The sequence below is a fragment of the Microtus oregoni genome, unplaced genomic scaffold (assembly GCF_018167655.1).
Source record: "Microtus oregoni isolate MIOR12 unplaced genomic scaffold, Mior012 000011F_ref0000422, whole genome shotgun sequence".
Taxonomy (NCBI): Eukaryota; Metazoa; Chordata; class Mammalia; order Rodentia; family Cricetidae; genus Microtus; species Microtus oregoni.
Window position 1 is genome coordinate 16,986,053 of NW_024543070.1, and position 27,566 is coordinate 17,013,618.

Below are 27,566 nucleotides of genomic sequence, written 5' to 3' on the forward strand. Positions count from 1 at the left end.
TTTCCTGAGGAATCAATAAAAATTATGTTAATTAAAAAAACAAAACAAAACAAAAAGAACAGAACAACTGGGGATTGAACCTAGGACCTTGTACATGCTAAGCAAACATTCTGCCACTGGGCTATAGCCTAAGCCCTAAGGAATGTTTTAAAAGTGTTTAAAAACTTAGGATTTGGGGCTGGAGAAATGGCTCAGCGGTTAAGAGCACTGACTGCTCTTCCAGAGGACCCAGGTTCAATTCCCAGCACCCACATGGCAGCTCAAAATTGTCTGAAAAAGCCAGAGGACCTGACACCTTCACACCAATGCACATAAAATAAAGATAAATAAATCATAAAAAAAAACTTAGAATTTGGTGTCCAGAATTGGTGAAATTAGGTTTCAGCACCACCTGAGCGCCTTAGTTACCCTTACCAAAGCTCAGAACAGAAAAATTTCTGACCATAGTCTGGACTCTACATGAGGGTCCTCTTGCAGTCACCCAGAGATGCAGAGCTCAGAGATGCCTTCATTCTGTGGAGTAAAAGAACACAGGGGCCTCGTGCACTGGCCTAGGGAAGCCTTACAGCAGGCCCACCTGCCAGCAGCTAACTGACCTTTTAAAGGTCAGGGAGCTTCCTTGGCTTTCGCTTGCAGCCTTGGTTTTACCTGACTCAGGCTAAACTCTGAAGAGGCGGTGAGAGAGCCATCCAGGTACATCCCCCATATGTTCAGCTTCTGTGGAGCAGGAGGAGCTGTGATTTCTCCAGTACTCCCTAGACTCTCTGCTACTTAACCTATTCTGGTCTCTGCAAAACACCTCTGAGGGCTTCAGCTGCATCTGCCTGTGACTCACTGAAGTGAAAGCACAGTTTAGGGATCGGAGGAGACAGCATTTCCTGACCTCCTACTCAGAATTGTTCTTTGACTAAGAGACCTGAAAGACGGCTAGTTTTGCCTGTTAAATGCTCTGCCTTTTGAGCAGATCCACGGATCTAATTCCGTTTGAAGAAGATGGTAAGGGAAGATGTGACAAGCTCCAGCAGCAAGCCATTCCTAGCGATTGGTCCACAGAGGAAATCTCTCTTCTTCAAGAGATGCTTCTTCTCCTCCCTAGAGCTCCCACAGGCCCCTCCCATTACTCCCAGGGACCCAGACACAATCAAGATCGGAGAGCTGGTCCTGGAGACTGAAGCAGAAGTATTACAAGTTCAAAGTCAGCCTGGGCCATGTAGTGAAACCCTGTCCACAGTTTTTAAGAAGTGAAAAGTCTGGAAATATAGATGAGTGATAGATTTCTTGCCTAAAATGCAGAAGGCCCTGAGTTCAGTCCCAGGATCAGGTGCACCCCACAAATGCAAATAAGTGGGCTTCTTAGATCCTAGGAAGAGGATATAGAAAATACTAAGCCCACAAGAGTTTGGGTCCTTAGGAAGAGCCCTTCCAGATATTCAGATGACAACTCAAGATTTAGAAGTTTTAATAAAGTTGGATCACAATTATGAAAAAAATGCTTTTGCTTTTTTTCTTTTTGTATTGGCCAGTTTCTTCTAAAAAAAAAAAAAAATTAGAACAGCGTGCATTTTCCGAAAGTATAAACCTTCACTTTTCACTTCCAATACTGTTTTCTGGAAGTAGCTAGCTGGCAACTTCATGTAATCCTATAAGCCACTTGGGCACTACCCAGGGGTCTTTGAGCAAAATTCCTATTTTTCCTCTTTCTGGCTAAACTATGCCTGGCTGCATGGGTTTGGGATGTGCTTCAGGGACTAGAAATGCCTGCGGAATCAAACGCCAGGGGAGGTTCTAAAGATGGTTCGGTAAATGCTAGGCCTGTAAACGGTTCCCTAATGCCCCATTCCGAGCCGCATGAAATAAAAGGCAAAGAGAACGCTAAGAAACAGAAACTGCTAACATGTGTGTCTGTTTTGTAGATGAGGGGCCCAAGGACCAATTTTCTACTAACCGGTGCCGCCTGGAACTAGGATCCAGGCAGACTGCTGGAGCACATCTTGAACTGTGTATCAAGGTCCTTTGGAAACCTAAAATATGACACTAGTACAGTTGTTTCGGCTATCTGTTTTGTAGCCATCTGGGAGAGGAAGAGAGGCAGGATGAGGCCTGCGAGCTAGAATCTGCAGAAAGGAACGGAGGTGGGGGAGGGGCGCGAATGGGAGAGCGAGGAGTCAGGAAAATCACAGATCAGCCTCCAGGTTTCAGGCCCGCCCCCCTTCTCTCCCCATTCATCCCTTTGTTACCATCTCTGGGATTCAGTGCCGAGGTTAATAAAGAGCTTCCAGAAAACCCATCATTGTGATTAAAGCCGAGGACTATCTTGCCAGACAGCACTTTGGAGCCTGCCTACCGCCCACTCTGATCCGTCAGTGCACCCAGCAAAGGCTATTAAATGATTACAGGCGCTTCCGGCCCAGCCAGCCAGCTAGCTAGCTTCCCCGGACTGTTGCTGTTCGGGGGTGGGCTGCTGCTGCTACTGCTGATCTTGCTGAGGGAAAAGTCTGGTCACCAAAGGCTCTGGGTTTGCATGTGCACCTCCAGAGGTTTGCTGCGTGCTCACTGCCACTCGGCCTCTCCTTTGCTGCTTCTGCCACCCGTGCCACTGAAGTCTCTCTAAGGGCTCTGATTTTCTTTGTGTTTTCTAGTTTTGAGCAACGGCCCCTTGCCCCTGCCCTTTTTAAAAAAAAAAAAAAATCGGAATTTAGCAAGAGTTTAGAATTATATACATGTTCGTTCTGGCTAAAGGGAAAAACAAAAGAGAAAATCCACAACCAAACTGCTAAAAAAACAAAACAGGCTACAAAAGTAAATCATCTCCCTTGTCCCGCCCACTTTGCTTCTTCCCACCTTTCCTAGTAGTCTGAATGGAGAAGCACCGCCCCTCAGCCGCTGATCAATTGCTCAAACCTAAACTGCTGTTCACAAAACAATAAACCGGGTCTGAAATCCGAATCCTGCCTCGGATTAGAAAGTTAACAAAAAAGGCTACATCTTCTTGGAGCCCAACCAACCACACTCTTCATTTCCTTGCTGCTTCTGGATTCTACACCCGACACAGAAAAAAAACCCATAAAATCTAACAAAAGTCAGGGCTACAAGGCTTGAAACTTTGTTACCAGGATACCAAGGCTTAAACCTAGCTACACCGTGTAAATCACAATGTTCCACATAGCATTTAATATCTTAAGGCCCCTGCTTTCATGTATAAAACAGGTGACAGCAGTTGTTACGAGATTAAATGTAATTCTTCTTAAGGAGCACCTGCCTGGCACAAAGTAACCTCGTTAGCTTACTTCCTAGTAACGGAGGATTCACTCACTTATTAAAGGACTGTTGAATGCTTATCTTGAGCCAGGCAGTTTATTTGCATGTTTTGCATATGTATATTTATTTGGCTAATTTAAAGTTATTATAATTAATTAACTTTATTTGAATTTGGATTTAAATAATTTTTATTTTTCAGAGAAAAATCTGAAGGCTTAAATTACAGCAAATTGATTTGCTCGGAATCACACAGGGATTTGATAATGAAGCTGAAGAATTATTCTCTCATAGGCTCTTGGCTCAGTCAGTAAGACAACGGTTACTCCTCTCTGAACACAGGCACCTTGGAAAGCCTGGAGGGGGGAGGGTGGAGAGGGGTAGACTCACTCTAGATTTGCTGGCCTAGCTTTTGCTCTGGAGGGTAGATGGGGGGTGGGGGGTTCACCTCTGACTGAAAATCAAACTGGGCAAGTGGAAGGATGATCCCCGGGGGTCACCAGAACCGCCACTCCTGGTGTCTCACCCTCCTTGGGTGGGATGAGCCGATCTGGGAGAAGATTCTGTGACTGTCTGGTGCCTCGGGCCACAGCTGGGCTAATTTTCAGTAATCTTGGAGCGGAAGAGAGAAATACAGTTGGCATATTTTTAAAGCCACAGCTCTTGCTTTGTGCCCAAAATAACTCTGCCATTTCTAGGTTAAGAGTATAAAGGCACCATGTGCTGCAAGCCCAGATTCGAACATTGGAATGACTGGTCTCATTTCTACCTTGTAGCTTGAAAACACAAAGCAAACTTCTTTCAGTGTCCTCAACAACACAGCCAGGGCTCAGGCTGCCTGTTTTCTGGTTTGTTTCTTGGTTGCTTAGGTCCTCTAGATAAAGGAATTTCCCTTTACAGTCTTCTCGAAAATCCCACTTCCCAATCATCTGTGGCAGCAATGACACCTGAATTAAACAGGATGCTTAGAATTCAGGTTCTGCAGGAGGGGTCGCAGATTCGAACACCACCTCCACTCCACTGCTTACCCGCTGTGAAACCCTGCACTTTCTCTTGGCCTCTCGGTACCTATCTTTTCATATGCAAAACATAGCCACCTAACAATGCTGTTCCCTAACTGTATCCACCTAATGGGGTTGGAGGCACTAAAAAAAGTCAAGGCTCATAAATTACAGAGAATAATGCCTGGCATGAGGAGACTCTGAAATAAAAAATAGTTATCTTTGTACATACAATTCCTTTAGGACCACAGAACCGCTATTAAACTTATTTCTGTGGGCAGTACTTCCAGGAAATCTAGGGACTTCTCAGCGGGTCCACCCTTCCCAGGTGTCCTCAGTGACACCCACAGTGAAGCTACAGCACAGAAGTGGTTGAGAGGTAGGGAAGGATTCTTGGTGCTCTGGAAGAGGCAACCTGGTTAGACATGGTAGAAAGCTAACCCTATATTACGTATCAAAAGCCCTGGATTCAAACATCTCCAGTGTCTGCTTTCTTCTCTTTTCTTGTTTACTATTTCGCTAACATTGGTTTCTATCTGTGAAATGCATAAAATACCTTCTCCTCAGGAGCTGTATTACTCAACGTCACTAAATTTATTTATTTACAACAAAATAGTCATTATATGACAGGCATAGGGCAGTGGTGGCACACCACGAATTTAATCTCAGCACCTGGAAGCAGAGACAGGTGGATCTCAGTGAGTTCAGGCTAGTCTAGTTTACAAAGTGAGTTTCAGGACAGCCTTGACTGTTACACAGAGAAACCCTGTCTCAAAAAGCCAATGTGTGTGTGTGTGAATATATATATGGATATGAATCAGGAAAGTGAATATGGGCAGGTGTCCTATTCTTGAAGAGTTACAATAGAGCAGATAGCTAAGTCAATGAATTTTTTGTTTGTTTTTCAAGACAGGGTTTCTCTGTGTAGCCCTGACCGTCCTGGAACTTGCTTTGTAGACCAGGCTGGCCTCAAACTCACAGAGATCAGCCCAGGGGCTGAGGACAGAATCCAGGACCTTGCACTTGCTAGGCAAGAGCTCTCTACCACTGAGCTAAATCCCCAACCCTCAAGTAAATGAATTATGAGTAACTGGCATAATACTAGTGCTGACCTTCCTAGAGACAGTAGACACGATACATTAAAACCCCACTCAGAACATGAAACAGCCATGCTTCAGTACCTACACTCCTCTCTTTAGATGTGTGGCCTTACAAGTTCTAACTATTTCAAGTTCCTAAGCAGAAAAACAGTCATCATAATGGGCTTAATGAACTAAATGCTTAGGTTAGTACCTGGTACACAGTTTAAACATTGAGTACATTTTAACAATTACTATGGTCACTTACAATTAAATTCTCTCCTCTCTCTGCTCTGGAATTCTCAATGTGGAGGCTAAGACTCTTAATGATAGTGTTACTGTATTAAACGACATATAGGACAGGCTAGGGGTGGGGTCAGAGGCGAAGGTGTCACTCTGCTGTACAACCACAGGTAAGAGGACACTAAGTGGTTATTTTCATTCCCTATGGCCTCACAATCCTACTTCTAGAAGTACAACTTACACAAATATGTATGAAAATGTATAAGACATAATATGCATAAGAATACATATATTACATTGTTTACAAATGAAGATACTAAAAGGAAAACTGGATACAAATAAATTGAATTATAGGCCTACAGCGTAGTGCTATCTGCCTTATTAAAGAATGGCATGGGTCAATTTATACTGCCTTAGTGTTTGTTAAACACAAACATGTCTTTAAAAGTATAAAAAAAGCCAGGCGGTGGTGGTGCACACCTTTAATCCCAGCACTCGGGAGGCAGAGGCAGGCGGATCTCTGTGAGTTCGAGGCCAGCCTGGTCTGGAAGACCTAGTAACAGGACAGGAACCAAAAAAGGTACAGAGAAACCCTGTCTTGAAAAAAAAAAAGTATAAAAAAAATAGCCAGGTGGTAGTGGCACACACCTTTAATGCCAGTACTCAGGAGGCAGAGACATACAAATCTTTGTGAGTTCGAAAGCCAGCCTGGTGTACTGAGGAGGCCCAAAAATGTGAGCCTGTTTCTACCTTGACCAAAGGTCAGAGAGTTGGAACTTACCTCTATTCATTCAAGTTTATTGTCTGTTTCTACTTCAAACAGAAGTCCCACCTAGATTTTAGAACAGAGAGCTTGGGCCTCTCAAGGTTACTGTCAACAAGTGTGGCTAGTATCCAGAACCTGTATTTCAGGAATAGAGAAGCATATATATATTTCTACCCCCAAACAAAGGTCTATGGATCTAAAGTTCCCACTCCCTTAAGGAGATAACAATGGATTCCACCCAGGGAGTGGTTTGCCTACAAAATGTTTTGTTCTAGGGTGTGAGAATGACTTGTCTCGTTCTAGCAACAGAATGTTTAAGAATGTAGCCCGCAACCTTCAACTGGTAAGTTCATTTCCTTGTATCGTGTTAACAAAGTTTTTTATCTTACTCCTACCCTTTGGGGTCAGGGGTATTTTAAGCAATTGGAAGTTAAATGCGGGTGATTTCAGTACTCACTGGAACTCCCTCCCGGTACTATCCTAGGTTTTCTGTTATTTGCTTGTATCTTGGTATCTTTTACTATTTTTCTAATCCTATGCCCCTACCCAGGTAAGTAGTATTTTTGTCAAAGCTGGTCTCTGACAGCCTACAAAGTGAGTCCCAGGACAGCCAGGATGTTACACAGAAAAAACCCTGCCTTGAAAAACAAAAACAAAATGAAACAAAAGTATAAAAAAACACCTGGACATCTCAGGAGAGCTGGCTCTATTGATAGACTGGGAGGGGGGGTGGTGTACTATTGGGGGTGAGGGTGGGTGAACCGGCCCATGAGCATGGGAGATCTGGCTCTGCTGATGCTGGTGTGGGAGAGCCTACCCTGAGGGTATAAAACCAGGAGCACTGGTCCCACCCCTTGCTCATCCCTTCAAGAGGTGAACTAGCCAGGGCAATGCTGGAGAGCATGCCCTGGTGCCCTGGCGGTGAAGACAGGGAACAGCTGGTGGACTGAACAATCATGCCAGTATCCAGGCCCAGAGCCAGGGTTATGAGTTGAACCACCCCAGCATCTACCCCCCACATCTGTGATCTACTAAAGTATGTGAAGGAGCCAGTACCATAGACCTAAAGCTGCAGGATCTCCACAACACAGGGCAGCAACAGGATAACCAAGAAGAGTCCCAGTGAGGGCCCAGTGTAGATAATGAAACAGAAACCAGGGGCCTCAAACCAGAATAGGGACTCTTTGCAACGAACACTTGCAAGTAAAGATACGTGGACAAAGGGGTTACTGTGTGACTCACTGTGTCTTCCTACAGCTTCCATGAGGAGATTTTTTTTTCTTCTGGCTTTTTTTTTCTTCTCTTAAATTTTATTTTATTTGGGGGGAAAGTTTGTAAGGGCAGAGGTTGGATAAAAAGGGACAGGGAAATGAATAGGGTTGAGATGCAGGATGTGAAAGATGCAAAGAATAAAAAGAAAGTTAAAAGGTATACATATGCCTAGTTATACACAGCTATGCAAAGCAAATCCCACTCTGATTTATGAAAACTGTATACATTATAGAACAAGATAGGTGTTTTAAAGGTTTGATAGCGTGAACTCTAATATGAACTACTGACTGTGGGTGATAAGGATTAGCCAGTCTAGTTTTGTGAACAATAACTGATTTACCACCGTGGACCTGAGTACTCACAGGAAGGAGCACTTGTGCATGTGGGAGGGGCCCCCAGACTTCCTGTTCTAGCTTGCTTATTTGGAGGATGTACACAAAATTGCTAATAATGGCTGCCTAACTGAAGGGAAATAGTTGAGAGAATGACATTTTTATGCAAATAGTATCTTTAAAACTTTTACGGGCATTCTGAGAGATGACCACTATGCTTCTGATGGCACTTGTTATGGGCCTGGTAGAGAACGAGGCATTACTCATTGTTTCAATTCAGTAGAGATTTGATTTTCATAATTTTTGTTTCATAACTAAATACAGAGAAAAAGATGGAAACAAACACAAGTTCAGCACAGCTCAAAACTCAAGACACTATGTCATTGTGGATAGCGAGGACCCACTTCATACCTCACAGTGCCTCATGAAAATGGGGGAGAGGAGGGTAATACGAAATTAAGAGTCTCAAGATAGTGATTATATGAAAATGAGGACATGCTCGCTCCTAGGTATGGATGAGGAGAACAATTTTATTGGCGATATGAGGGAGAGAACAGCTAGAGGCATCTGGAAGGGTCCAGAGTGAACTGAGCCATGAGAAGAGAGATGGGGGGAAAATGAGAGAGGAAGAGAAGGAAAAGAGAGCGAAAAGGGCAAAGAGGCCAAAGCCAGACACGAGTGCGAGCATGGCCAAACTGGCAGGTTTATTTAATAAGAAGTTGGGGAAAGGGAAGTGAAGGGCCTGGGCTGGAGAGGCTAGCGTGGGAGGCCATGGGATGGCGATTTCTGGGAGGTGCCACAGGCACTGAGTGAGCCTAGAGGCCAAGAGCGCTTTTCGGTATGCTAATAAACACCACAGTTAGCTATTTGTCTTCTTTGGGACCCAACGGTGAAACCATCCTAGCCTGGACCTAGATCCCACAGGTAGCATCCTCCTTCAGCCCCGCGACAATCCCTTCCTGCAGTGTTCCCACTCCCTGCCCTCTCCCCCCCCCCAAGTGCACACACATTCCCCCCCTCCACCAATAAAACAGCCTCTGCCTTTGGTTGCGCTTTCAAACTTTTCTCCTCTCCCCTCCCCCTCACATCCCAATCTGTGCTTCTTGGAATCTGGCAGCGATCCCAGGTTCGGTGTTGCTGTGTCACTTCTCAGCCTCAAGCAACCATTTCTAGACGGGTAGTCATAGCTCTGCACTGAGGACATAAAATGGAGAATCTGTCAGAACACCTCAGCAGCAAGATGACAGGAGCACGGAAGACTTTCACCACCGCCACCACCACCTTGACCTACATGCTTCAATGGCAGCCATTTGATGTGGCAAAAAAATGTTTCAAGTCTACTTTGTGTGTGCCAGGCATTGTGCTAATTTAAGAGTTTTAAATTTAGTGAAGAGTGCTGGTAGCATTTTTTTTCTATGCTTGACACAAACCATCCAGAGCAATATTCATGCATTATCCAATCTCCCCCGTTTTACACATTGCTGCACAATTTGGTGGTACAAAAAATTTGGCACTGTGAAGTGTTATTTCAGTAAACTGTGGTCATATAAAGTCAGCTTTAAACACACCTGCCTTCACTATCAACACTATCTACCAGGTTCCCCTAAATTGATTGAGAACATTCTTAACCCAGCCCTATGTATTAGCATGGGAGTATCGGGGTGGGTGGGTAATGTTGCTTTTGCCTCCCCTTTACTTCCCCATCTTAGAGTTCCTAAACTTGGTTTGTGCCTTGGGGTTTGTTTCTATTGCTGCAGCCAAACACCATGACCAAAAGGCAAGCTGGGGAAGAAAGGGTTTATTTGGTTTGCACTTCCACACTGCTGTTCATTACTGAAGGAAGTCAGGACAGGAACTCAAACAGGGAAAGAACCTGGAGGCAAGAGTTAAAGCAGAAGCCAGGAAGGGTACTGATTACTGACTTGCTCTGGTTTGCTCAACCTGCTTTCTTAGAGAACCCAGGACCACCAGCCCAGGGACAGCACCATCCACCATGGGCTAGGTCCTTCCCCACTGATCACTGAGAAAACCTGACAGCTGGATCTGAGGCATTTCCTCAGTGGAGGCTCCTTCCTCTCTGGGGACTCTAGCTTGTGTCAAGTTGACACACAAAACCAGCCAGTACAGTTTGAGAGAGGTCAAAGGCGTTTCTTCTTAGCTTATTATCTCAGCCTCACACCTCACAGGCTGGTATTTGAAGATTTGGAAGAGCTGAAAGAGCTTTAAAGCATTTCCTAAAAACAACTCCCTGGGGCTCTACTGCCAGAGAGTAAAACTACCAGGTTTTTTGTTTTGTTTTGTTTTGTTTTGTTCTGTTTAAATCGGAGTATTTAAGACCTGTAAAAACTGGCTGGAGTTTGCCTTTCTGAAATCATTCCCCATTCGCTTTCCTACGCCACCCACCAAGTGCAGGCCTCCTAGTCACCAAGATTATTTACTTCTTGTTATTTTTTTTCCATGTATTGTTTCCTTTGCCTGGAATTTTCTTCCTTTCTGCATCAAACTTTCCATTCTGCTACATATCATATTAAATGCCAAATAATACCAGGCAGAATCTCCAGACTCCCAATGCCATCCTCCAGGCCTCCACACACCCATCATTTATGGCTGTAGAAGAAGGGTTTGTAAATAATTTGGGGGTCCTCTCAGAGAAGACGGGTGAGCTCACTGAGTCCAGCAGAGTCAGGCGTTCTGAGAGCCCAGCATCTCCCCCACACACTCCGCATTGCCCACCCCCAGGCCCCACAGGGCTGTACCACGTCACTATTGTACTTCTGTCTTACTTTTTACATTTCTGCTCCCCACTACTAATTACAAGGACAGAACTGTTACACATCCACAGTTTAATCCTATCACCAAATTAGAACTTGCTCTGATATATAAGGGCTTACTCGATTGCTGATGGTTCTATAGAAGGTCCCAACCAAACTTAATATTGAAACCAAGCCAAAGGAAGTGGCTCTAGCAAGAGGGCGGTATTTCACTTCTGTGTGGGAGCAATGGAAGATGGAGAGAGAGAGAACAGGAAGAAATGAGGGTTTTAAGAAGAGCTGAGGCTGGTAGCCAGCCAGGGAATGGTAAAAACCTGCCTGGGCCCTGGTTTGTGTGAAGATCTTCCTAGCGCCTTTCAAATCACAGCCACTTAGAGGCTATTATCCTGGAGGCAAGGTTGTGACCCTGAGTGAGAAAGATCACAGAAGCTAATGTACACCTCTACAACCCCAGATTCAGATAACACACCAAAAAGACCATCCTCCTGAAAGAAATTTCCCAGAGGCAATTATGTGGAATCAACTTATTCTTAGTCTAACAGAAGCAAATCGAAGTGACACTGGTCACTGACTGAAGCAGTCCCAGGACAGCAGACCTCAGGGACAGCACTGGACGACAGAGCTAACAGGGGATGCTGCCCCTGAGGAGGCTCTCTCCTGGGCTCCAAGGCCTTAGCACCATCAGCAATGGGAGGATGGGGTGAGGGGGAGTGAAGAGAGACTCTGGAGGTGCTTTGCCTGTTACATCTCAGGAGGAAGCTGGTGTCAACCCAGGCTCTTGTGCATAGTACACCTAAGAATCAAACCTTGGGGCACATATGAACCCAGAGTATTAGGCCCAAATGACCCCACTCCTGTCTCTAATGTAGGGAATACTTTTGAGGGAAACCCAGAAAGATAATGAATACTGGTGAAAGATAATGAATACTGGCAAAAGCACTTCCTACTCCTCAAACCGCCAGTGCGTGTGTGCGCGCACACACACACACACACACACACACATCACACACACGAATCAGGCTCTTAATTCTTACTCTTCCGTTCTTCAAGTAAATCCTGATTGTACATTTAATTCCTTCCTCCTAGGCACAAATGGTAAAAGCAGGGAAGACAGGCCACATGCATTGACTGCTTCCTGGCATCTCTTCGTGGACAGTGACCTTTTTCAGCAGCTACCATGCCCTGTGATTAGTCTTCCAGACAAGCTTTCAGATGATTTCGGGTATGTCTTCTCCTGCCTCTCCCCAGTCCTTAGAACAAGGTTAATGCAGGAACACAGCAGTCAGACTTAGGCCTTAACATGAAAGTATAGTGGGAACGACTCCCTTTCTATGTCCACAGGGAGGGGAGTTTCCACCAGGTGAACTCTCTTATCCTTTGGGTGATGTGCTTGGGAAAGAACAGGGGCAGAAAAGACCCTGACTGCTACTCCTTTGTTTATTGTTCCTAGGACATAACTGTTTCTCCCATCTGGGGAGGAGGGGCATGGAGAGCCTGATTTTAAATAGATTGTGCCACGTATCAGCGATTGCTACTTAGTCACAATATACCTCACCTAAATTCTTTCCTAGTCTCCCAACCTGTGCCGAGTAATGCATCAACCAGGATAGCTCTCTCTTCCCACCAGGGAAGACAGATAACTTTTTTATTTTCATCCCTTTTGTTTTGGAAAAAGGAGGCCCTGATGATAGTCTTCAGACTAGCTTTGTCAGCAATAATCATACTAACTTTGACCATTCAGTTCCTTGCATCTGTTTTCAAAATTGCATATATTTATTTACTATTGTGTATATGATGTGGGGGTAGCGCCCATTTCATGGTGAGCATATGGAAATCAAAGGACAACTCTGCGGAGCTGGTTCTCTCCTTCCGCTTTCAGGTGGTTTCCAGGAATCGAACTTGGGTTGTCAGGCTTGCAAGATGGGCATTTTACCTGATTAGCCATCATACCAACCTCATATCTGTTTTTAATTAGTTAAGACTTGGAGAGGAAAGATGATTAATTGGTCTCAAGTGCAATTAGCAGCTTTCAAAAAGGATTTAAAGTCTAGTCTGTAATTACTATACCCACTTTATGTTCCTAATATGTACCTTAATTTACTTTCACCTTTATTAAACCATCAACACACACATGCACACACACACAGATGCCTCTGCCTGAACACCAAAGACCCCATGGTAGGGAAAACGCCGTGCCTATATCCCAAAGAGGTCCATAGCCTAATGTCCAGGACCTGTGAATATATTATATTGCATGATAAAAGTGATCTTAATCATATATGATTAAAGATCTTGCGATAGATTATAATGGATTAGCAAGGCAAGCTCAGTGCATTTAGAATGTCCTTAGAAATTAAAGAGAAAGGTTTGCAGGTTGCTACATTGCTGGCTTTGAAGTTGAAACAAGGGCCCAAAAGCTTAGAAATTCAGACAGTGTCTAAAAGCTCTAAAAACACGGGTCCTCTTATTTATTCTTCTAATGACTTTTGAGACAGTGCTATACTATGCCCCCCCCCCACAGGCCTAGAACTCCACTCTTCCCTCCTGAGCCTCCCAGTGGTTAGCATTACAGCATTAGAATTACAGCTATGTGCCTCCATGCCCAGCTTTCAGGAGACCTTCTAGAGAACCTCTAAAAGAAATGTAGCCCTTCCAACTTCATTAGTTTAGCCAGTGAAGCCTACTTTGGGTTTCTGATTTTCAAAACTATTTGATAATCAAGTTACATTGTTGTAAACTACCTATTTTGTGTTCATTTGCTATGGTGGTTTTTGGATATAGAGGGGTAATTTGTACCCCTAGGCAGAATGATGCTGTTACAAGTAACTAAAAATGTAAAAAGGGCTTTGGAATTGGGCAATGGGTAGACACTGGAAGAATTTTGAGAGATAGGATAGAAAGGTCCTCAACTACTTTAGACAGGCCGGTTATAGAAAGGCTATTATTACTCTGCCAGGGAAGATACATAAAGATACTGGAAACATGACAAAGGAATTGTATATTTCTTAGAGAATACCTAAATGGTTGTGCAAATACGGACATTATGTGTGGGGGAGGAGTCCTCAGATGGAAAGACGAAACGAGTTATTGGCGATTGGAGGGAAGCATGTCCTGCTTTGTGTGTCTGGAACACACCATGATTTAGCCGCATTTGGGACTCTGACTTCCAAAACTGTAATAATCTGTGATGCCTGAAGCCACAAATTTTATGCTAACTTGAAATAGCAGCCACATGAAACCAGTACAGGCCACTGACTGGCCTAAAGCTCAGACAATGAAGCCATCAAACTATGCTTTCCACCTGCCATGGGGACAATGTGACAGAAACACGGTAAGTGAATAGGATTTGACGGCAGGAAGATGTGGGTTGAAATATGTCTGGGACACTGTGTTCATTAATGAATTCAACAAATTTTTCTTAAGCATTGGTGTGTGTAGGCATTTTACTCGGCTCTGAGATTATGAAAGTGAGCTGAACACCTTGATCAGCTGTGCGATGTAAGGACATCACTGACTTCACATCAGCCCCCGTTTTCCTCTCGGAAGCATGGGAATGATAATGCACTTAAAGTTGTGTAAAGACTGGGGGGATCACTCCGTTGGTAAACTGCTTGTCTTACAGGCACAAAGACATGAGTTCGATCCCCCAGACTGATGTTTATAAAAACAAGTCAAGTGAAAAATAGTCAAGCATAGTGTTGTGTGCTTATAATCCTCACGGAGGAGGAGGCAGAGACAGATTGATCCTTAGAGCTTGCTGGCCAGTGAGAGACCTTGTCTCTAAATAAAGGTGGAACGCACCAGAGGAATGACACCTGAGGTTGTCCTCTGACCTCCACATGCACCTACACACACACACACACACACACACACACACACACACACACACTCCTACTCATATATTCATTAGGAAAATCTCCATAGAGCTGTTTCTGTGGTTCCGGGTTGTTAGGGTTTGTTGTTTGCTTCATTTTGTTTTCCTAAGAAGGGTTGCTAATATGTTCACTTGCCTTCCACACACAGGTGCTGAGTTCTATATCCAGTCCTAGGATGGGGGGTAGGGAACTGCTCTCCTAATAGACTTAAAGAGGAAATTCTGTAGTCTGTGGCTCATCATCAGACTTACATACTCACATGGGCCTTCCTCAGAACTGCTTACACACCTACTGATCTCCCCGCACGTCCAGGCTGTCTTCATGCAGGTTGGTGAATGAGCATCTATTCTAAGTTACTCACCCTTTCATGGGTTTTGGGGTATCCATCTGACTCCAGGTAATTAAGGGAACAGAAATGAGAGAGTTGTGTTTTTAAGCAAGACAATATCTACATTGTAGAGTTAAAAAAAAATACAAATGAGAAGACCTAGGGAATGGCACTTCATCACTTAGTTTTGGTTCAGCAGGCCATGTGAACAACAGTTCTGAACACAGGGTAGGCTTTCACTGGACATAAACTCACTGTTGAATTTTCTTGATCGTCAACACTGCCCTTGCTTGTTTAGACTTTTGTCTACAAAACAACCCTCACTCATTTTTAATTTTTTTTTCTTTCTTTTTAACACGCGTTGAAACCTCTGATCTACAGACTGAGGGTTTGGGGTACAGCAGGTAAGAGATATGACTCAAGTAACAATAAACTTCTCATCATCTCTTTTCTCTTGCAGACCCGAATCTGGCCACCCAAAGCTGCTTTTGCATACCTCAGATTTCAGTGGTTACACCTCTTGGGTGTATCTTCTACAAAGCTCTCCATTTCCTGTTTAAGTAGGAGTGCAAACATTCCTTGGCCTGGATTTCCTTTGGTAATATCCCCTCTAGTACTTGATCCTCCATCCTTTGCCTAGTCCTCTCTCTTCAAGGTAACCAAGACTGCTGCTGAGGCCCTGCCCGCCTTCAGAAGGTAGACAGGGTAGAGCAGACTCCAGCCCTGCCTCCTCCCCTTCTCCTGATTGAGAGTAATGAGACTTGGAGTGCCAAGGCGGAGAAAATCCCCTCTACAATCCTCATGCTCATTTCCAGCTATCGGAAGCCTGATGACCCTTCCCAAGAGACCCCTGGTCTACAGCCAATGCTTGAACTGCATGTGTTTCTCTAGATTAGGCAGTGACCTTTTCAACAGCAAAGCTGACTGCTTCTGGGAAGACAAATTTTTCAAGTTCCTTTGGCTGACCGTCTCCAAAAATTCTTGCCACAAAAGTACCTTTCTATCTCCATGGCAGGCCATGTAGCTTGCCAAATGTGGGTGAGGCCAAAAGCAAGAGGCTCTGGAACTGCAATGCTTAAAGTCAGTAAAATTGTCATGAATTCTACTGTAAACTGGGTCAGAAGCAGACCTTTCTGGCCCACGTGCCTTCCAAATAGGAGTTCCCAGACCCTTAATCTAAACAATCCTAGTGATCTTCCTCACAAAAGGAAGTGCGGACTCCACCCTCCATTTCCTCTTCCCCACAAAGCTCTCAAACAACAAGCAGCCTCTTGTCTTTAGTCTTTGAGCTGAGTCAAGAGGAAAATTGGTTAAATTCTCCCTTTTCAAGGCTCTTTGCAGCATTAGGATCTCCCTAGCAGAAACTGACTCTGGCAATAAAGGGTTTTAAAAAGCCAACAAAAACATCGAAAGAACACAGCAAGAACCAGAAGAGTATCTCGTGGTTTTTTTCTTTCTTTTTCTTTTTCTTTTCTTTTTTTTTTTTTTTTGAGATTATATCTTGCTATATAGCTTGGCCTGAAACTCAGTATATAGACCAGGACAGCCTTGAACTCCTGGCAATTCTTCTGCCTATGCCTCCTTCTGAGTGCTGGGATTACTTGTGTGTATCATCACAGCTGGCTCCACACAAGTACTGAACAAGAGAAAAAAAATGTATGATTTTTTTCCCCCCAAATCATAGTCAAAAGTTGTCAGGAGGAAGTTCCTCAGGGACCATACTCTATTGCTCCAATGTAATCAACACATTAAATGTATCAATGATAACCAACGAAACTATAATGAGGTCCTATTTCTTGCCCAGCTTTGCATCTGCAGGGTCCAAAGGAACTGCAGCCTTTGGGGACGGTTATTGATGTCCATCTCCCCTCTCTGTGTATGTCCTCAAAATGTGTGTCAAGAAGCACACGTGGGTGCATACAAGGTTGGGTGATTTCCAGAAGACTTAGGGTCTCCATTTGATGTCACTGAGAAGGAAGAAGTTCTTTTAGCGTACGTCAGAGTTCCAACCCTGGCTGTATTTTGCCTTGAGCTACCAATCCTGGAAAAAAAAACTGGTATAAAGGAAATATACTGAAAACACACGGGGTATAGAACTATCTAAAAGAAACTATTTACTATACAAAAAACATCTTGATAACACCAGCACATTCCCAAAATACTTTGTCGTTTAACCTACATAGTCAATAAAAATGGAAGGTGCGGAGTGTCCGTCCAAGCAGGAGATGAAGAAAGGACACATAGACAGGGGTAGCAAAGACTTAAACCTCCTGGCTTCTCCTGGGCTAATCCTTCTTCCCGTGCCACCTTGATACCATCCTCCAGGCCAGTCCAGAGCCAGCACATCTTTGCGTATCATGGGCTACATAGAAAACTCCACCAAGAATAATGGGCTTTGCACCTCCAGACAATGAAATTGCACCTTGCAAGGGTTTGCTTTCCCCAGCTAGAGGTCACTGCACAGAGCTCTTTTCTTGGACTGTCGAATGGAAGGGGACAGCAGAGGACACAGAGAGGAGATGCCCCACTCACGAGATCCCTGAAATCATTTTTTTTAGCCTAATAAGGACACATACACACCTCCCAGGGCCAGCATTGCCATGACAACAGCTGAGGTCCGGGGTGAGCAGGTTAGTGGAGCAGCATGCTTTCTAAGTCTCCCCAAAGGGCCCGGGGCTGCACTCACTCATGGCATAAAAGATGTTGACAGCGCCCCTAAATGGACTCCAAAAAAAAACCTCCCAGGACGTGGTTTCTTCGGGGACTGATTAGAGATGGGAGGCTTCTTTGAGGACTTGGCCTGGTCAGAAAGGCAAAAATCTACAAAATGAATAAGCACTTGGATCCCCTTGTAAAAGTAGGACACACAACCGTGTCCATTTCCCACAGGGTAAAGAGATGTGACAAACCAGGACAAAAGCAATCCTACAAGGAAATAGAGAGACAGGCACTTAAATAAAATCCCAGCAACACAGCCCCGCTGAAGAGAAACTCGGGTCTACATTTTGAAGGTAAAGAAAGGATAGATTCATCTCTTTTATGGGAAATCATAAAAATCATTAAAAATCGGTTTTTTTTACTAAATGTTTTTCTTTGGACTCTTCACTATGTGAGTACTATGTCATCTGATTCGCTATGGACTACGGGCTCTTTGCTGTGTACTATGTCGTTTAATTCTTCTGATGACGTCATAAGGAAGTCACGACTCTTATGTCCATTTTTTCTGAGAAAGAAACTGAGCATAGGGCTGGAGAGATGGCTCAGCAGTTAAGAGCATTGCCTGCTCTTCCAAAGGTCCTGAGTTCAATTCCCAGCACCCACATGGTGGCTCACAACCATCTGTCATGGGGTCTGATGCTGCAGGCATATATGTAGACAGAATATTGTATTCATAATAAATAAATATTTAAAAAAAAGAAACTGAGCATGGAGAGGCCCTGGGGACATACAACAACCATTGGCATGGCAAAAACTCCAAGGAAGGTTGCTCTGAGGCCAGAGCTTCAGTGTTTAGCAATTATGTCTCGGGTCTGGGAAAGGCCCTGGCTTCCCACAAGAATCATAAACAGATGGCTTCCTCACAGTTTCCGAGCCTCTAAACATACAGGCCCCATCAGAAATATTTACTCTAACCCAATTTATTTTTGCTGTTATTGATTTGTGATTTCAGCACTGGGGATTGAGCCCAGGACGTGCCACACGACAGGTAAGTGCCCTAGCACCGAGTGACATTCTAGAGCTCTTTTTACTTTTTCTGTTGAGACTATATCTCTAAGTTGTCCATGTTGGCCTTGAACTTGCAGCCCCCTGCTGGCAGCCCCCTGAGTAGGAGAGGTTACAGACCTGAATCACCAAACCCACTTCTAGCCCAATTCCTAAATTTTAGGGTGCCCTGAGAACACATGGAGAGTTCTTCTGAACACTGGGTTTCTAACAAGTCCATAGGTACTGGTGCTCTCTCTCCCAGGAACTACACTTTGGGTAGTCTAGTACCCCGAGTCCTCTAGCTAAGCCTCATGGCCTAAGAGCCTATCTTGCCCAATTAATCTTTCACTGTTTAGTCCCAGGCCCCCTGGGCCTTGCTTCACAGGCTATAATGTTATCTTTGGCAGTGCTGTGTGCCTTGGAATTCCCTGAGCTCTTTTGATAGAGAGAACAGTTATTACTCCCTGTTACCCATGGGGGAATGGACTCCAGGACCACCACAGACACCAGCTCAGTTGATGTTCAAGTCACAGACCAAATGGTGTAGTGACTGCCTGTAACGTCCCAGTCCCCCTGTAGTCCTCTCTGCAATGCCTAGCACAGTGAAAATGCTCTCTACGTTTTTACCTCGCACTATTTAGGGAAGAGTGGCAAGGAAGGAAAAGCCTGCCTATGCCAGGTGCAGATGCATCTTTGCCACACATTTTCCACATGCGTTCAGCTGACTCTGTGGATGCGGCACATGCAGGGTCAGTTGGACTTCCCACTCTAAAATACAGTTTACTGTTGCTTTAGTGGGTAGGGTTGCCTTTTTTCTTATTGTAGTTTTGTTTGGAATGGATTTTTTTTATCAGAGAAAGAGTCTCCCAGGCAGGTTATGTTGGCCTCAGTTTGAGATCCTGCTACTACCTCCACCTCCCTTGTGCTGATGTGTACACTATCACATCCACTTGCATACCTCTGGTAGCTCCTGAGACTCGATGAACTGAACAAAGAGGAGCCTTGAAGAACCGATAGGTAAGGGCAGCCCGACCCGCTGCAGACAGCCAAACCAGTTTCCTGCCAAGCAGGGATCTCCTCTGGGAATTAATCCCAAGAGAATATTCATTAAGTCTTTTTCAGGGCTTTCACCCAAGCAAAGTTCAAAAGTTGTCCCACCTGTCCGTGTCTGGCCCCTTAATGTCCCTCTCTCTAAAACACATTCCGCCACCCTTGCAGGGGATGTAACTGTATTTTGTGCATTCACTGGTGAGCTAATTTTCTCTGTGCTCAGTCTCATGGGAAGCTGGAGGGAAATAAGGAGGTCTGCTTACGCAAAAGGCAAGGCTGAAGAGCAGGGGCCAGTAATCAGAATTAACCAATTTAATGCCTGACTTGTTTATCCTACAGAAAACATCACCTATGATACCTCCATCGATCCCCTCAGAATACAGTTTTCTTTATCTAGCCTTCTGCAGACTGTGAAATTAAACGAACAGCTTACCAACAAAGCAGAAGAACTCCAAGAAGCACACACATGAATAAAGAGCAAGGCTCAGCAGGGCCAGGCTCCTTTATGTATATGGTCACAGCCACTGCCCATGTCGGCATAAAAAGCACAAGAAGAGCCCTGACGTAAGTGTAAGGGGCCACAGCACAAGAAACAAACCTTCCAGGAGGAACTGCACCTTCACCATGAAGCACTAAAAATGATACAACCAGCAAAAAGCAAGATTTGTTTGGGACTGAAAACCAAGTTTGGAGAAGCATTTTCCTTTTCTTCAGGGAGCAACGAATAAGCCCTCCTCACCCCATGCCCGGGAGGGTAGCAGTGGGTGACTGGACAATGTCGATGTGTGAATGACCCAGGTAACCGCAAAGGACCCATATCTGGGCCTACAAATGGAAGCCACTGAATTCTAATCAGGAGGCTATAAATCAAGGCCAGATAGCAGATTGCACACCACTGAAGTACTTTCCCCAAAAGGGGTAAACTGACTACTATGCATTGATGCTGCCTGCCAACCGTTGTGCTCAGCCGTTCTTTCTCCTATTGCTTTCATGACAAGTCGACAACAAAGGTGTTGCTATACTCAGCTTACAGAGAGAACGATTTGAAAGATACGTGTTCAGGAACGTTGTCTCTGTGCACTCAATAGTCTTGGCCTAGGAATGCAGCTCACCTCTCACTCTAAATCACAATCTTGATCTTTGCACCATTTCTCTCCAAACAACAAAAACCCATATTTTGAGTTCTAATGCCTAAAAGTACAAAGGACAGGGCAGGAGGCAGAGGAGAACCATTTTAAATTTGTGTAATTGTTGGGGGGAGGCACTTTGAAGAGCATGGTTAGGTCACCACGGAGTAATTGGAAAATGTAAGCCCTACCCAGTTCACGAGGGCTATGAGTCATCTGTCAGCAGCCAGCAAGGAAGGAGAGCAATGGACATTTATCATCCATCTCCATCAAAGACATGGGTCATGGGCAGTTGGGCTAGATGACCTCCAGGTTCCACCCCTTCTGAAGAAGCTATTGACAATGGGAAGATGATGGGGGAGAGAGATTCCCCCCCCCCCCCCCGAGGATGTGGCAGCTGGTAGGTTTCCAGTTCTCCAGTGCCTGGCCCCACACCCACGCACATGCAGGCAACACTAACTGGACTTAACAGTCTACCAAAATAAATGACACAAAGTTAGGAGGGGATATGTTGGGGGATATAAAGAAAGTTGGAAGGGATAAATGGGGGTTAGATTAATCATATTTCATTGTATTCATGTATGAAATGCTCAAAAATAAAAAAATATTAAAGAAAAAAAAGAACTTGGATGCATTCTCCTTGCTAACTAACAGTAAATTTGTGTGTGTGTGTGTGTGTGTGTGTGTGTGTGTGTGTGTGTGTATGCTTTAGGGACATATATTCCTAACATCCTTTTGAATCTGGAGGAGAAACCTGGGTCAGAAACATGAAATAACCCATAAATATTCCCATTTCACATGTAACTCAAAACTTACACCAACCAATGCCATTCATGAGAAGATATATTTAAAGCTAGCTCCTAGCTCACAAAATTAACCTATAATGTCTTCATGACAACAAGACTAGGACTAAAGGTAGGGAGGGTGACCAGGCATGACTTCATGTATGGCTTTGAGTAGCTCTGACATGTCTAGGTGTTTTTTCATCCTACAGCATTTAATATTCAGAGAGCAAACTCCTCCCTCATTTCTTACGAACAGGGGTTGCAGATCTGCCCAATGAACTCTTGCATGTTCTTATCCTTGCCATCTGGTAATATTAACTGTCTGATAAATTGTTCAACTTGTGCGTTTTTTGACAAATCTTACTCTTTAGTTGACTTGTGAAACACTCATAAATAGCAAATGCTGCTTGATTAGAATAAACGAAAAATCCTTAGAGTTGTCGGCAAAAATAGGCACTTAGCTTCTCACGCTATTTAGGCTAATCATTTGAAAGGCATCAGGTCATTTTTAGAAAGAAGTCCTCACGTACACCTTCTTATGTCATCTGTTATGTGTGTGTGCATGTACACATTTTAATCTGGGAGGATTGTTACAAGGCACCATGCTTTGCAGCCGTGTTACATATGCCTGGATACCCTTGTTTGACCCCTATCTCTTGTTACTCAGAAGCTGTGTGACTGTGGGTTCGTTCCTGAATTTCTGTTTTTCAGTCTTTAAAATGAAAATAGGTGTAATAGGCTCTTGGTTATCTATTTTCAACTCTTGAAGAACTCCAAGCAAAAAATCAAAACATCTTTGTATAGACAGATATCGTGTTTGTATGGAAGAAAAAGAGCCGTATCTTACAAAACCAGGGTATTTGACCCATTTCCAGAACCTGAGCCAGAGGAGAGAGATCCTGAGTCTTTACCTGGTGTCGCACTGGATACTGTCGGCCACTGCTGATCAGGCCCTCCTGGACCAGCCCGAAGAATGCCCGCCTCCTCCAGGTGCACGGAGCTGAGTAAACACAGAGACCCAGATAACAGTTAGACCATGACTGCTTTTCCAACTCCCCTCCCACCTTCAAACATTGTCTCCACTATGAAGGGAGGGCTGCAGCTAACACTCCCTGCTCATGCTTCAACTGTAGCCATTACTGCTGAGCAGTCACCTTGCAAAACTGCAGTACCATTTCTGACATACCGCCTGCTGTGCCACAGTGATAATAACGTGTTCTGTCTTGATGGCAGTTTTGGTTTTCATTAATGCCTTGTGGTACCCACTAAATCTAACAAAAGACCCACAAGAGGATAAAGGCCATTTCTGCCCCTCAGTGTTGATGAGGGAAGCTGGTTCTCCAAACTCCCAACCCTCGCTCAGGTTAAACACACTAATACCGTCAGCAGTAATAAAAATGGCTACCCAACTCATTCCTGGGAGGGTGGGTGGGCATGCTTGAGAATTGAACTCTAGGCTTCATACATGCTTGCTGAGGTCTCTATCACTGAGCTACATTCCCATCCCTTCATAATTTAAAGACAACATGGCATTGAGAGGACTGGCTTTGAAGCTAGCTTTGAAGTTGTTGTTTTTCTCTAGCGACCTCCCAAGTCGTTGGAGTTATAGGCAAATGCTACCATACCCAGACCAACTAACTATTTTGTTAGTTTTTCTGAAAGAAAAGTTTATTTGATAAACTACAAGAAACAGTAGAATGGGCAGACAGTAACAAAAGTATCACCCTCTGTATGCTGTGAATATCATTGGTTAATAAAGGAACTGCTATTGGGCTATAGCAGAGCTATAGGGGAACAGAGCTAGTTGGCTGAGGAGGACTAAACAAAATGCTGGAAGAAAGGAGGTGGAGTCCTATGACTTCTCTATAGAAGCCATGTAGCCCCACTGGAGACAGACACCAGAACTTTAGCAGATAAACCACAGCCACGTGGCAATACAAAGATTAATAGAAATGGGTTAAATAAATATGTAAGAGTTAGCCAATACGAAGCTAGAGCTAATGGGCCAAGCAGTGATTTAATTAATACAGCTTCTGTGTGGTTATTTTGGTTCTGAGCAGCCGGGATGAACAAGAGGCCTCCTTACTACAGCCTGCCACCAGCCCTGATTAATTGTTAGCATTACTTTGATTTTTTTTTTCTGTATTGTTTTACAAATAGGTGACCTACCCAACATATCCTAAGGCCAGAGAAACCCAGTGGTTCATAGATCCACATTCAGAAGAGATTAATTCAGCATAAAACACTGCTGGGACACAACCTGAGAGACTCTTAGAGGCTAGCAGAGAGAAAACAAGCTATCCAAGGGCAGGAAGAATACTGTATCTATTTATGTTTGTCTACAGTTAGTTCGTATAAGAGCTTCAAATGTATCCAGACAGAGGAAGAAGGAAAAGAAGCTCCCAACCCAGTATCTGGGGAAATCCCCCAAGTTGGAGGACACTTTTAAATTAGATCTTTGTTTATCCTCAAGTTAAATTACTAAAACCTCAACCAGGTGGTGGTGGTGCAGAGACAGGTGGACTTCTGTGAGTTCAAGGCCAACCTGGTCTGCAAGAGCTAGTTCCAGGACAGGCTCCAAAGCTACAGAGAAACCTGCCTCAAAAAACAAAACAAAAAAAAATTACTAAAACCTCAGTGACTGAAGGAGTCCCATGAGACAGTGGATCATAAGTAGAAGAGAAAGGGGATCTATGCATCCAGTAGTCCCTTGCTCTTTCACGCCAAACACACTGGGTAGAAATCCCCTGACTGAGCTGTGACTTAACACTGTTATCCTTCATTTCTAACCTGGAATTTTCCAAGTTTTTTTTTTTTGCAAGTATTTATGTCCTTTGGGAACTTTTTGACCCACCAACAAATTATATGGATATAAAAACATAACTTCCCTGCAACCAGTTTAGCTCAAAGCAGATTTAAAAAAGAAACTAAGAGTGAAATCTGCCGGAGGTTAGACAGGCCAAGCAGCCAGTGCGCTGTAAAGAGCGGGCATTCTTTCCATTCTCAGTTCTAATACATGTTCAGTGCACTGCACTGTGAAAAAGACACAATGTTTTAGTTTCAAATTGTATTTCCTTCCTTACCCACTTAAATGCCCCCTCCACCCCCTTTTTTGAGACAGAGTATCTCTGTGTAACAGCCCTATCTGTCCTAGAACTAGCTCTGTAGATCAGTCTGGCCTCAAACTCACAGAGCTCTGCCTGCCTCTGCCTCCCAGAACAATAAAGTGGTAATTACTTTAATATTTTATTTTAAACAGTTTTGAAAAAGTTGCACCTCACAGCTTTGGTACCTTTCAAGCAAAACTTCCATTCAATTGCAATGACAAAAGCTGATACTGTAAAAGGAGCTCAGTTTACCTAGTGCCCAGCTCCACAAACATCTTAGCTGCACACAAAAGCACAGCTCGTCTCTAATAAGTAGAAAGAATTCCTCTGATGCCTCACAGAACAGCATCTGCATGAGTGCTTCTAGCTTAAAATCATGACCCTGGTTCCAGCATGACATCTCAACCAGCCAGCTCCAATCTTCAGTCCTTCCCTGATTGCTCCTGCTTCAGAAATAGCACCCACATAATGATCTCTGATCATTTGTAAGCTTGAGAAGGCATTAATTTATTTTAATCTAATGCATGCTTAATGAGCTAAAATTATATTTTCATTAATTCTACACATACTACTCTACAGCTTTCTCTCTAGACACTGGCCTAGGTTTGATGAAGACCCAATTAATAATTGCCCAGATATTCTGAGGGGCTTAAAGTCTGGAGTTCATTTCTTCTTCAAAGTTAAATCCTTTTGCTAATACAATCATTAGTTTCTTGAGCCTCCCTATCTGGTTTCCAAAGACAGTCACAAATAATGAATCTTTCATTTGGCCCCATGGCATGGACACATCAGCTCTGGGAATCAGTTACTGTCAAAGAGACAAAGTAGACAAGACAAAACTATATTAAATCCGAGTCTTGAGTAATGTTATTACTCTAAGTTGATCTAAAGCAAGCTAGATTTGGTCTCCAGATATTCAATAAAATCCTGAACATTGCTCCTCTCTAAAGAGCCCATGATATTGGTAAAAATAAGAGAGCAAACTGGTGGAGAAGACAGAAGATTCTGGCAGGGGCAAACACAAACAACAATAGCTATCAGTTATTGTGGCTAACAGTATGTAATAGTCTGGGTGAGACAGGAGAACAAGGAATGTGAAACAGGAAACAATGTATGTACAGTTATAATGTATACACATTATAATGTATTTTAAATGTGCATACATTTATAATGTACTTAAATCTGTATTAATTAAATTTTTAAGAGAGAGAGAGATGGAAGTGTAGGTGAGAGGGGATGAAGGGCTTGGAATTGTCACAGGAAATTTAAAATAGTTTTAAGTTGATATAAAAGTTTTAAGCTGACACGTCCTTGTAGGAATTTTTATGAAAGCACAGAAACCTGCCCATGATTCCAAATGACATTTTCATTTCCCAGCACTCAATAAGCATTTGGCACTAATTACTTCCAATGTTTCAAGAAATAATCATGGAGACAAAAATAATTGCATTCGCCGGGCAGAGTTTCTAAAGCATCTCAATTTAAGCAGCTGCTTCTGGCCTGAGGAGATACAGTTTATCTAACAGAGCCCACTTCAAGTTACTCCCAAGTGAAGGAAAGAAGGAAGGGAGGGAGGGAGGGAGGGAGGGAGGAAGGAAGGACAGACGGATATACATACATACCTGTGCATGCCTGCTCTCAGCGAGGCAGAGTAACGCCAGTCAGGGTTGGGCTGTCGGGGCTGCAAAAATCACAAAAGGAGTTTACTGTTAGCATGGCAGATCAATGTGCTCCCAGGGTAGTATCAATCGATTAGTTGTCCCTTAAATATTTTCATGCATCCAATCGAAAATACCAAATGGGACATTTCATATGGAATGACAAAATGAAACTATAACACACAATACTTTTAGGAGAAAATTAAATTACATGACTCAGACTGAATATCAAGGAAGTCCATATTTAGGGGTGATGTGAGGGTCAGGTTTAGCTTTGCCCTGCCCAAATGTTATTAAAACACTAGAGCGGTCTGTCTTCTGACAGAAAAAACTTTCGTTGTTTTACCCTCCAATGCCTCATCCAAGACATACCTTCAATTTTGTAGTTTAGCTATAAAGAATACACGGTTACACAAATTCTGCCGACCTGGCTGGACTGCAGAGGACTGCAGTCTAGTGATGGCTTTGCAGACGGCAGCATGTTTGTCCCGGGAAGGATGTGCCCAGTCATAACACTAGACACTGATAACAGCCTCTTCTACTGATGAAGGAGGAATTGTAGAGAGAAGAAAACAAACCATTGCAGTTTGACCTTGTTTTCCCACTTAAACCGTCTCATAAATCTCTACTAGCTCCCTGCTCCTCGTTCACGCTTTTCCTCCTCATTCAATTCTCTTCACTCAGCCTTGATTGCTTTAGCAAGAAGTAGCTGAAGTCAATGAAGACCCTGATGCTTTCTGCACCATCTGGGTTCAGAAAGAAATTTTGTGTGCCCTCTGCCCACAAACTGTCATTCCAAAGTAGAGCTAGTAAAGAGGAAAATATGGGCACCTGAAGACCCGGTGGGGTGCTACGTACTATGTATTAGAAGATACTCAGAATTGCTAAAGAAAAAAATCAGGCAAGGTGCGGTGGAGCCCGAAAATGAAAGGCGGTTGTAATTTGTGCTTTCCTCCGGGTCATGTGATCATAGTTAGCAACATAAAGCTGCAGCAATGCCAATAAACTATATCAAAGAATCAGCTATTCTTACCCCATAGTTCATACAGTCCATGCAAGCAATGTGAAGTATTCTCATAAACACACTTCATAAGAGAAGTGATGGGGCCAGAATCCCAACCTTCTAACAGATTTAGGGATGGCTAAGTGGTACCCAGAGACCTAAATCAAAGCCTAGAAAAGTGATGACTCTGATTACTGTATCAAAGTCTC

The 27,566-nt window shown here is 43.8% G+C and overlaps 2 protein-coding genes across 11 annotated transcripts in view; both read right to left on the minus strand.

Moving 5' to 3' along the window:
• The window catches only part of LOC121453419 (protocadherin gamma-C4), a 725,389-nt gene that overhangs the window by 541,599 nt on the left and 156,224 nt on the right, over positions 1-27,566 (minus strand). The window lies entirely within an intron of this gene.
• LOC121453417 (protocadherin alpha-4) overlaps positions 1-27,566 on the minus strand; it is a 207,780-nt gene that overhangs the window by 9,068 nt on the left and 171,146 nt on the right. For all 10 annotated transcript variants that reach the window (XM_041660178.1, XM_041660179.1, XM_041660180.1 and 7 more), the window contains exons 2-3: positions 26,319-26,377; positions 22,501-22,589 (exon numbers count right to left, since the gene is read on the minus strand). In XM_041660178.1, the coding sequence (XP_041516112.1) occupies positions 22,501-22,589; positions 26,319-26,377 (148 nt within the window). The remainder of the gene's footprint in view (positions 1-22,500; positions 22,590-26,318; positions 26,378-27,566) is intronic.